This window comes from Cyprinodon variegatus, unplaced genomic scaffold (assembly GCF_000732505.1).
Source record: "Cyprinodon variegatus isolate N-32 unplaced genomic scaffold, C_variegatus-1.0 Scaffold615, whole genome shotgun sequence".
Lineage (NCBI taxonomy): Eukaryota > Metazoa > Chordata > Actinopteri > Cyprinodontiformes > Cyprinodontidae > Cyprinodon > Cyprinodon variegatus.
The window spans coordinates 214,277-225,531 of NW_015151068.1; the positions used below are offsets into that span (position 1 = coordinate 214,277).

The 11,255-nt window shown below is 38.5% G+C and overlaps 1 protein-coding gene across 1 annotated transcript; it reads right to left on the bottom strand.

Annotated features, from left to right (window-relative positions):
* Positions 1-6,951: 6,951 nt before the first annotated feature.
* Positions 6,952-10,491, bottom strand: cck (cholecystokinin). The gene is made up of 4 exons (XM_015392929.1): positions 10,413-10,491; positions 9,662-9,782; positions 9,413-9,568; positions 6,952-7,507 (listed from the first exon to the last, which is right to left on the bottom strand). Exons 2-4 carry the CDS (start codon positions 9,780-9,782, stop codon positions 7,371-7,373), a joined length of 414 nt encoding a protein of 137 aa, XP_015248415.1. The 5' UTR covers positions 10,413-10,491; the 3' UTR covers positions 6,952-7,370.
* Between the last annotated feature and the right edge of the window lie 764 nt (positions 10,492-11,255).

Consider the following 11,255-nt stretch of genomic DNA (forward strand, 5'->3'; position numbering starts at 1 on the left):
GCTGCTCAAATACTCCTCCAGTAATGATCCAACGAGCCGCAGGTGTGCTGTGAGGCCCAACGAGGAACAGGGCACCACCTGGTGGTGGAGAGAGAAAAACACAAAAACAACCCACACAAACTGGATTCCTAACACTTTCTAAACATGAAAATTTTGAAGCACCTAAAGTATACACACATATACTGATAACATTTAATCTGTATATTTTAAAATCTGTTTCTTTATTTTATTAACCCCATGTTTTAGCTTTGCCTTTATAACATACCCTGGCAAGGGGAGCACATTAAAATGAACATTTTCTATAACTAATTTCAGCATATTAACATGATGGTCTCAGGTTTTGGTGCTATTCTTTGTTAATTACACAAAATTGATAAAATTATTGTGCTGTGATTTAAATTGTTGCAATTGCTTTAAATTAAAGTGATTATATTTATATAAATACATAAGAGCATGCTCAAAACGGACAAAATAAATAAAGTGTTTTTCGACACTGTGAAATGCATACAGCACCTCTCACTATCCCATGCAGGACAATTTTATCTGCCATAGTGTAGCTGCAGTATATGCAGGATTACATAAAGTCAACACCATATTAACAGGACAAGGTTTTTTAAGTGTTGCAAAGTGAATGAATGCAACATTCATTTTAGCATGTCCCTGTCATTAAAATTCCCTAAGTGAGCATAATAATGCCCTTTTTAAGAAAAGGGCAGCAGTTAACAGTTTTAATATGCAACACAACAGTAGCAGTTTAGTGAAACTCAATTTTGAAGACCTTCCTCTTAATTGCAGCATGTATTACTTAAAAACAGAGGTAATTTCTGTATACTTTCTGAAAAAGTAGCTAATTAATTCCAATCCACCTTATTCAGTGAAAATAAATTCAAATGTAAGAGCTCACAGAAGTTTAGTACCCCTCTCTGAAAACATCCACCTATCTTTTGTGTGGAGCTGGCCAATCTTTTGAGAATCAAAGGAGCTCTTGCCCCACTCTGCCCCACTCCAAAAGACGAAATTAGGGTTGAAACAATTAATTGATTATTGAAATAATCGTCAGCTTATTTAGTAATCGATTCATCATTAACTGGAGAAACAAAAAATATGCCTTTAGCTGACAGAACAACCCACTTAGAGCAGTAACTGTACCAAAATAGTTAGTAAAAATAGTAAAAATATATACATTTTTTGCATTTAAGATAAAAAACTTTTTCTCCTGTCAATATGCTCTATCCAGAACTCCACAAGTCAAAACGTATTTGTTTCACCAGAGTTTAATTCTGTATAAAATCTCATTAAGGCACCTTTCTTTATCCAATTATTAATCGATTAATAAAAAAAAATTATTGACAGATTAATCAATTATCAAAATAATCATTAGTTGGAGCCCTAGACGAAAGCATGACACAAACTCAGTGGTTTAATACTGATAACATGGAGGACAGATGGCTAATTACACCCTGAGGGCAATTTATAGTCTCTAATTAACTGAAAAAACATCTTCTCTGGTCTACAAATAATTTGAGCACCCAAATAATGCCCACGTATAATATATATGCTGGGAGAACCTGCAAACTTTAGATACAATAGAAACCAGCTGAGATCTGAAACTTTTTGGTCTCCAAACTCAGGAAAAAGTAAGGTTATGTTTACTCTTCTGTTATGCCTTGCTGACATATTCGAGGAGGTTGTGCCACCTACCTGAAGAATCTAAAAATATCTAAAGAAATGGATGAAATTGTTTAATGCTAGAGGCACACAGGAACACAGCCAAAACCTGCAGAATTAGGCATCATGCATAACATAATGACTACTCAAGGCTAAATTGGTTTATATTTACAGTCTATGTAAATATTTTAATGCACAAGAGTAACGTAGCTGTTAACACTACAGTCTTAGTTTTTGGCTGTAAAAGTTCCTGCAAATGTTTGTAAAACACTTGTGCTTTAAGGAAAGGTTATATACCTAGGAACCACTTTTGGTTTCCACTTTACTCACATGGAAAAGCAATTCTGATCGAACTAAATAACAGCCTATAGAAAAAAATTCCTTACCTGATTATTTTCATGATCATAAACAACACACAGTTTCCTAAACAGTCTGGCTGTCGACAATCTATGCTGCCGCGGCTATCTGTCCTAGCCGTGGCAGCAAATGCTAGGTTTTCTTCCATCATCTTTTACTCTGGTTGTTTCATAATCCTATGGGCAAAAACACAGTTTGCAAGAAATGTAGATGGCTGATAGCAGATATAGATGTTTCTGTTAGCAAAATCCAAGAATAATAACACACTTTATTTTTGTCTCTTTTTAAAAGTTTTTTTTTAATAACTCTAGCTCACTATGCCTCCAAAGTTTGCGAGAGGCCAGATGGCGTTAAATTATTGTCAATCAAAAGAAAACGACTAAATAGGAAGCACACCTGTGAATTTATTTTCAGGCAACACCTCAAACATTATGATTTTTATGTGAATACATGGGAAAAAAATAAATAAATAAATATCAGCCAAGATACTAAAAAAAGAACTGTACACCAAATATTAGGAATAATTTATAGGTTCCTTAAAGTTGAGTAAATAAAAAGACTTAAAAGATCCTGACTCAAGTTGGTGAGCGAGTGTTGCTGATAAATCTTAGAATAAACTGACAGATCTCCAGACAGCTCTTACTTATGTCCATTGGCCTTCTTGTTTTATTGTGAGTGACATAAATGGCTCTTTTAAAGAGATGTTTGCCTATGGTATTTTTTATTATTTAGTTAAATGGATGGAGTAATATTTCCATGTATTATCGTTCATACATTCAAGGGTTGTGTGTTTTCTAGGGCAACTTTTCTCAACCTTGGGGTCATGACACCAAATGGTGTCGTGAAATGATTTCTGGGGCACTCCAAATTATTTTTGAAGAATATAAATAAGGAAAATGAATGTCGCTTCTGACCGAGAATTAGCAGGAAAGTGAGCATTTGGTCTCAAACAGGCATTTAATTACTGAAAACCAGATACCACCTTGACCACGTCATCAGAACTGCAGGAAGCCCTACGTACTCTATCTCTTCTCTGATCGTACATTAAAGACTGCTACTTCTCTGCATGCATGCTCGAAGAGTTCTGGTTGTCAGTAGCAACAGAGTCCCCAGCACTGTCAAAAAAACTGAAACTGATGTATTGTTTACATTTTTAATCCACATATCGTTCGAAAAAACCTATATTTGCTCTGAAATACATGAGAAACAAATACAGATTGTGTCTTCTCAGAGTTGAGAGGGATTTCCATTTGCCCTTTTTCGAACATAGAGGGAAGAGGCTGTTCTGTTCAAACAAGCAGGCCCAGCTATTTCATTAAATTGTCACAGAAAAACATCTCTGCTTTTGACAAGGAGGCTTTGTTTAATTTCTAAGCTCCCAGAAACATAGATGTTTAGTAATAAGTGGCCTGTTTTCTAGTGTGTTTTCTTAAAAACAAACACATATAACATTTGTCACAGGGTGGGGGTGGGGTAAAAACACAAAAAGAGAGACACAGAGGGGGGTTTGTAGAGATAAAAGAAAAAAAAACAAACACAAAAACAAAAAAAAAAAACAAAAAAAAAGGAAAAAAAAACAAAAACAAGGAAAACTCAAGGAAAAAAAAACAAAAACACGGAAAAACGAAGTAAAAAAAACTTAAAAAAAGAACCAGCACTGAGGAAATGCACAAGGAGAGTATTAATGGCGACCTGAACAAAAAGAGGACTAACGAGCAGACTGGGAGCAGGTGGGAAGAGAGAAGTCTAAGGACCTAGGGAAAAAGGAGACCAACACAAGAGGGCAACAGAGGGCAACCAATAAAGTCTAAGAACTGAAATATAACCAGAAAACACAACAAAATAAGAATTAAACCAATAAAACTAGAAAACATAAAGCAAAATTAAACTGAATACTCAAAAGAAAACATAACAGAACCAAGCCTGTTATATTTTATGGAAAAAGAAAATAAAGTTTGCTTTATTTGTTGACAATTTAACTGCATCTGTTCGGTAAATTAGCCTCTTGAAGCTGCTTTATATTTTTCAAAAAAATCCCAGTGTGATTCAGAAGATGAGAAAGAGACTTATTGGTGAAGTGAGTTCAGAAGTGCCTGTCTGATGACCTGTGGAAGGGGGTCATGGAAGCAGTGCATGTGAAATTGGTGGTTGTGACTCAAAAAGGTTGAGAATCACTGATGTAGGTTAAGCTTACTGGGAACATTGTTTTCAAATGTATTCAAGAAGCAAAAGAGCCCTGTTTTACATTACCTAATATAAATTCCCTTTCTTTCTTACTGCTCACCCTTTATCACAATCCCTGCTGTTTTCCATCTCACTGCTGCTTGGAGCTCAGTTACAACTCTGAAGTATTTTGGCTTTAGAAGCCTGGAAAATGTAATTGATCTAAATTTAAAAAAGGATCTTAATGGGTACAGAATATAAACAGGATGTTCAGCCAGATTCGAGAATCATTTGGACCATCTGCCCATTACCGATACAAGGTTTTCACTACAGCAACATGCTAAGGGCTGAAAGGGTTTTATCACTCTGTATGAATGCTGAAGGATTCTTGCACATTTGTTTTTATAACCTTTCACTGTAGATATCTTTGCTGGGAATCCTCAAACATAAAGCGGAGACATTTACTGAGACTTCCACAGAAGGCTTAAAACCTTTGGTGAGCCTTTAACTCTGAAGACGTTCTCTCTCAGATCTTTAAACGCAAAGTTTGGGTCGATTCCCATGGATCTCTATTAATCTCCAGTCTCTGTAAATTTCTCCTTTAAGTGTGTCCTCCATCCATGCCAATGGCTTTAAAGTCCAACTCGCACACAAACATGGCAGACCTGTCTTTCCCCTGGGGTAAAATTACCTCTCTGAATAATTCAGCCAGGCTGCTTTGTTCATCGATCCCTCTTTTTCACTTCTCCCTCACGCAGCCACATCTTTCACTTAACACACACGCTGAGAAGGAGCCCCATTCATTAGAATTCAGCACCACTTTAAATCTGCATTCTTCCTTCTACCAATTGCAACTGGATTCGGAAGTTTCAGATCACTCTGGGAAGGCAAGGAACCTTCTGGAGAGGTCACTATCCATGCAACACCATGCATGTAAACAGTTCCATGTAAGGACAATTTAGAGTAACCATTTACTGTAGCCTCACCTTTGGCAGGAAGCTGTGGTAATAATTGCTTCTACTTGTAAGCACTTTATCAAGTCCAAGGATCCCAAAGTGCTTCATATGTTTAGTCACTAAACCATTCACACACAGGCTGAAGGTGGCATGTTGCTTTGTGATTATACACCTGAAAGAGTTGTGCTACCTAAGATAAACATCTAAAAGTTGCGGGACACTGTTCCCCGAATATCCCTGCCTGTAAGTTCACTTCTACACAAGAATTAAATAAACAGTGCACTGCAACAAACAACTAACACATGTGGATGTTTGGACTTTCTGCAGATTAACCAGTCAGAGACTCATAAAACCATGTGTGAGTGCACTTCACTATATAAGGTTAATCTGTAGGAATGTTCAATAGTAGGCGTGAGAAGCAACAGACCTGCCCTCAGGACTGGAGCAGAACAACAGACATCCAAAGATCCCCCAGAGCACAGGAACCCTGGAGAGACCACCACGGTGAACAGCCCCCAAGCCCCCTCTGAGGCCTTCATAGACCAGCAGCCTTTACATTGACACAAAATTGCGCACATCTGGACTCTGTTTGCTAATTAAGTGACTTTTAATGGCTTTTGTGGTTTTGAGGCTTAATCAAAATACATTCCTCTTCCTCACTTTTAGGATTAAGAAAGGGAGTGCTCAGGGTATCTTAAGAGTTTTAAACACTCTTAAAATACCTCTGTTATGGCCTCTGAGTGCAAATTGGCCTAAGGTGAATAATCAGACAATTTGTGATTGGGAGACCTTTACAAATATAGACTATGGAAAATAATCAACCCTCCCTACACCTAAAGGGTGGTTTATATACTCATCTGCATTCAGTAAACGCAGATATGCCCCTGCCACTTACGCAGACACTCTGGCGCACCTCTCCAAAATTGTAGACACTGCAGACAGTGCCGCAGACAGGAGGCCTCTGATTGGTCCAATCTAGATCCGCCCTACACTATGCGTATTTCCTGTTTTGGTACCTACCTTACATTTGTATGACCGCCATTGTGTAAAACGACTCATGAAGATGGAACAGCTAGAAGAGCGAGGTGCGCTAAAACGCTGGGCGCCTTATGTCTCTCCGTTGTTGCACAAACTTGCCCCTTATGTTTTTCCACTTCCTCACCGCCTCGGCCGTATCTAGACCCACAGCTAGTTCGTGATTGTCCCTCTTGCGTTGCGGTGTGGAATAACATAGTGCAGACAACGCTTCAAAATTGGGCATAAATCAAAAATATCTGCACGCACTGCTGCGGGAGTATAACCAGCCCTTAAGAAGACAGAGGAAGCTGGTTAGGCTCCTAAGGACCATTGCCTGGGATGATGATGTTGAGAACAGGTGTAATGTAAGCCGGGGACATAAGTGTACCAATTATCTGCGTCATAAAAGCAACATTCCCTGCTCTCAGGACAGCCAAACTGGTGGACTCTATAGACACCAGGTGAGTGTATTGATATTGTTAAGCCTCTGGTGTTTTAGTTCCCCATGGTAGCTGAGACTGTCACCTCCTTGTGACTTCATATTGTTTGTACTTTTGCATCAAACACTTGTTCAGAGTAGCTTGTGTTCTTGTAGTTTCGGGATGGTGTCTAGGAGGGGTGCAATCTGAGAATTTTCTTAGAATTCAGGAGAGACTTGAAAGGGCGAATTAAGGACGCAATCAATCAGCTTTCCAGATCCAAATCTATGTGATCTGTTTTTGGATATCTATGCTAGGCAGATCTAGAACAAAAAATATTCTCACAAGGTTTCTTTGTTCCACATAAACCTTTATCAGATGCATTTCTTGGCAACAGATGTGCTTGTATAAAAAAAAATCTATGCAAACATATGGTCATTATGACTATTAGTTTGATTGAATAAAATCAATAAAAGTTAGAACTGTATGTATTACTTTTCTGAAGAATTTCTCTACAAACGGGTATTTATAATCTTTATTCAGCCCATTTAGTCTCAACAGACTCAAAAATGTTCACCTCTAAAGGGTAAAGAAACCAGGAAAAATAAAGAAACAAAGAGAAAGAGCTATTCTGCATAAAATTTGGCATACAGTATGAATATTGCATTATTACAGTTTTACAAACAAATGTACAACAAATACGTCATAAATAGGCTCTTATTGGGTGACAATGGGGAGCCAGCTTGGCTTGATTTTCTTTTCATTTCCCATCAAGGAGAAGCTGTTTTCTTTATGAGGAGTACTCAAACTCTTCTGCGCTGCGCCGGCCAAAATCCATCCACCCAACATAGTCCCTGTCTGCTATCCGATGCTTGGTGCCCAAACTGCCGCCTTTTTTCTGGGCCATGGAGTTTCTACGCACAGAACCTGGAGGGAAGGGAGGATAGGAGAGACCATGGGTGGAAGAGAAAGAAAGAAGTAAAATAAGTTTTCCTAGTGTAGAGGAACACTCTGACAGATCTAAGATTGCAAGATATTTGAGGTTTTTACTTTACAAAGCTAAGTAATTCCAAATTCTTTCGATTAGGTTGTTCATCTATGACTTTTTTTCATTTGCAAATATTCAGATTTCATCCTCTACTTGACACAGTATCCCTGCAAAGATATCACAGCTGTTTGGTATATTCATTTTTTTATCCCTTCCAACAAACTTTTGACGTTTAAAGAGGTTTGGATTTTACATTTTCTCTTTCTTGAATTTGAGTTTGGAATTGCTCCACTCTGTTAACACACGCACGCACAAGCCACAGTCACACGTGGGCTTTAGCCAAAAGAAAAGGGAGATACAGCAGCTATGGCTGAATTACAACTTGACAGCCCCTCATTAGCCTGTGCATCCGCATGACTGCATATGAATGTGCACAAATTCATGCCTCCGTTTCTCCTTATAGATCTTTCAACCTCCTTGTACCCTTTGACACCCCAACATCTTGTGCAACTTTTCTAGCTCTGATCTCTAAAAAATCCTAGTTTTCAACTTATTCGATTCCAAGTGAAGGGGAAGCAGAAGTGCTATCTGTTTGGTAATCAATTCCTCACTTGCTGAGATCCACTCTTCACTCCACCCACATCCTCCCACGCATCACACACACACACACACACACACACACACACACACACACACACTCAGACAAGATATGAATGCAGAGCCTCGGCCTCCTGCTGAGCTGAGGAGACCGGCTGCAGAAGGCTCGACAACGACACCTCCCACACCGAGGCATGCAAGTGAACAGCAAGATTGTGAACAACAGACACCCACAAAGACCCTACGAACAGAGGCTGGCACAGACCCTCAGGCATTACATATTAAATTCAGGCTGCCCTTTTGGACCGTTATGTCTAATGTTTGTGTTCTTTTTCCCTTTTTTGTTTAAATTTCTAAATTAATTAGAAACATATTTTAGTATATAACAAACTTTTTCCTCTTTTTCATTTTTTTATTTACGTGTTTTATTTATCCTCTGTTTTATCACTTTTTTATTTTACAGGGTGACAGCTAAAACGCTGATTGATATTAATTGGCAATATATTAAGGTTCACAGAAAACAATGATATATAAATAAATTATTAGAAATAACTACAGTAATAAAACTAAACTGTATTAAAAGACCCCTTAATTATAATAAAAAATTAAGGTGTTTTTTAACCTAGCTGTAATTTTGATAATTTAACAGTAAATTTGGCACTTGTTACTTTCCCACTGTGTCAGTTAAAAAGCAAACATTACCTGATGCACGACTTCAAGAAGCCTTGATCATAGAGATTTAATTAATGCCACTTAGACAAAAAAATAAGAATCCTTAATGAAGATATGAAAAAGGGGCTTTTTTTGCACCATTTCCCATGGTTCATTCTGGTGAAATTCTTTTGAACAAGTCAGAAAATTAGAGATCCTTAAGTGTGCGTGCCTTAGTCAGAGAGATGAAAGTTCAACATAAAGAACACTGAGTTCTTAAGAGAAGAAAAAAAGTAAGTCTGATTTGGACTTAAACTGTGTGAGAGGAACAACCGGAAGCCTGTACACCCTGGAAAACCCTTTTTCAAACCACAAAAGCTTTTCAGAGCCACTAATTCATTTTACAAAGCAGCCTTTACACTAATTCCAGTAATTAGCGATAACCCAAGGGAGGATGATGCAGGAAAAAAGCACTTGTCTATGAAAATCAACATAAGTTGCAAGTGCTTCAAGATGTTCTTCATATTTGCACACGCACATAGTTGTCAACCCCAACATCCTTCATTAAGGTTGCAAAGCCCATCCCTTGCACACACCTTTCCTCGTTGAGATAAGCCTTGCAAGCAGCTCACTAAGGTTTGCACGAGAGTCTGCATCCTCCTCAGCCTGAGAAAGAGATTTCAGCTGGGGGCTCGAGCGGCTGAGTCGGAGGTGAGTGTCTGCTAAGGTTGGGCTGTCAGCATCGAGGAGACCTGCTCAGCACAGAGAGATAAACAGACACATGAAATCAGAATCACATTTTGTAAAAAAAATCTGGGCGTATTTGTTGGAACACACTTTTGTACCTGCAGAGGGAACTGAGAAGTAGCGCTGCTCCTCTTCTTGGGGTTGAGGGGAGAACGGGAGCCCCAAGCAGCTTGAACACAGGACTGCCAGGAGGGCACACACACATAATCCTGCAGACATCTGAAATAAATAAATAAATAAAAAAAGAGATAAGACTTTTTGTCAGTAGATGACTGACAACAGGAGTAATCTCCCTCAACGAGACAGGTTTGACCATCTGCTAGGCAACTGCTCTGTCATGGAAAGTGATCGGTATTGTTCTAGTGAGAGTCTGGATATTAACACCTCTCACAAAATCAAAAAAAGATAGACCAGAGCAGCCTGAGGACAGTTTATCAAACTGACCTATTTCAAGGTTTAAAAAATCTCATTCGTCTATAATCGGGCAAAATCTCCAAAAAAGCATTTTTTTTTCTATAAATCAAGATAGTACATAATTTATGTTAACATTGGTGGAACAAGGGGCAAGGATATCACATAAAAAAAAAAAAAAACTTTAAAGAAAATTGTGAATTTTATCATTTGACTGAGAAGAAAATGTCAGTTTGAAACAGAATGGACACTATATGACCAATAAAAAATGTCCAATAAAATCACAGTTCTTGCCATATATTCACACGAATGAGAATAGAAAACAATACAAACCCCGTGGATAAGTTGCGAATCGCATAGATGCATTAGATAAAAACATTTAATAACATCTCAAAGTAATTCAGCACAAAAATAAAAATAAAAAACATGCTTCCTTACCTTGATAAAACAGGTTTGTCGTATTAAAGAAGTGTGCAAGAATGAAACGAACACTTCTCTGATGAGTGGGAAGGATGCCCCTTTTATACTCATCGCTCAGCCCCTCTCTGTCTTGCTGTGCGTGTGTGAGAATGTGTGTGTGTGTGTCTTCCATGTTTGCAAAGCTGATGTGAGCGAATCTCCGGCAATGCAACAGCCTACTTCATGTTTACTGTCTGTTTCCGTGTCATTAGATAGCAGGTCTGGAGTTGCATGTTTGGTGGAAACAAACTTACATGGCAGTAAAGATTCAGGATGCTGATCAAACGAAAAGCCTCAAAGCTGCTGAAATAGAAGAAGCTGAGGGAGTTTTTTAGTTTGGAGTTTTGGATATAAAATGTTTCTGTAGAAGAGTTATACAGCTGAGGATGGTCCTGTTGGTTTGGGCATGGTGTGTGTGTGTAGGTATCAATGCACGGATGTTAAAATAGTAGAAAGAAGCATAAACATATCCCAGAACTGCTACTTTTGTTAAGGATGTTGAAATGAGACATTGTCACAGTCCGGTGGAAGGCGAGCGATCCAGGCTGCCCTCCTGGTTTAATCACTGGGGATTAACCCAGCCCATCGATCACAGCTGTCAGGCAAATCAGTGGGTCTTAGTCGATGGCTATATCGATCAGCTGCTCTGGCTTAATGTTTTTATTAATAGGGTGTAAAGTCCGCAGATTCACCACAGGATTAGGATCTCCGTATAGGTTAATGGAGCTGTGTTTTATCTGCTGTTGAAACAACGGAGAACACCACTGTTGAGGCTCATAAATGCAGTCAACATGAGCTGCAAATTCACAGAGGAACCTTTCA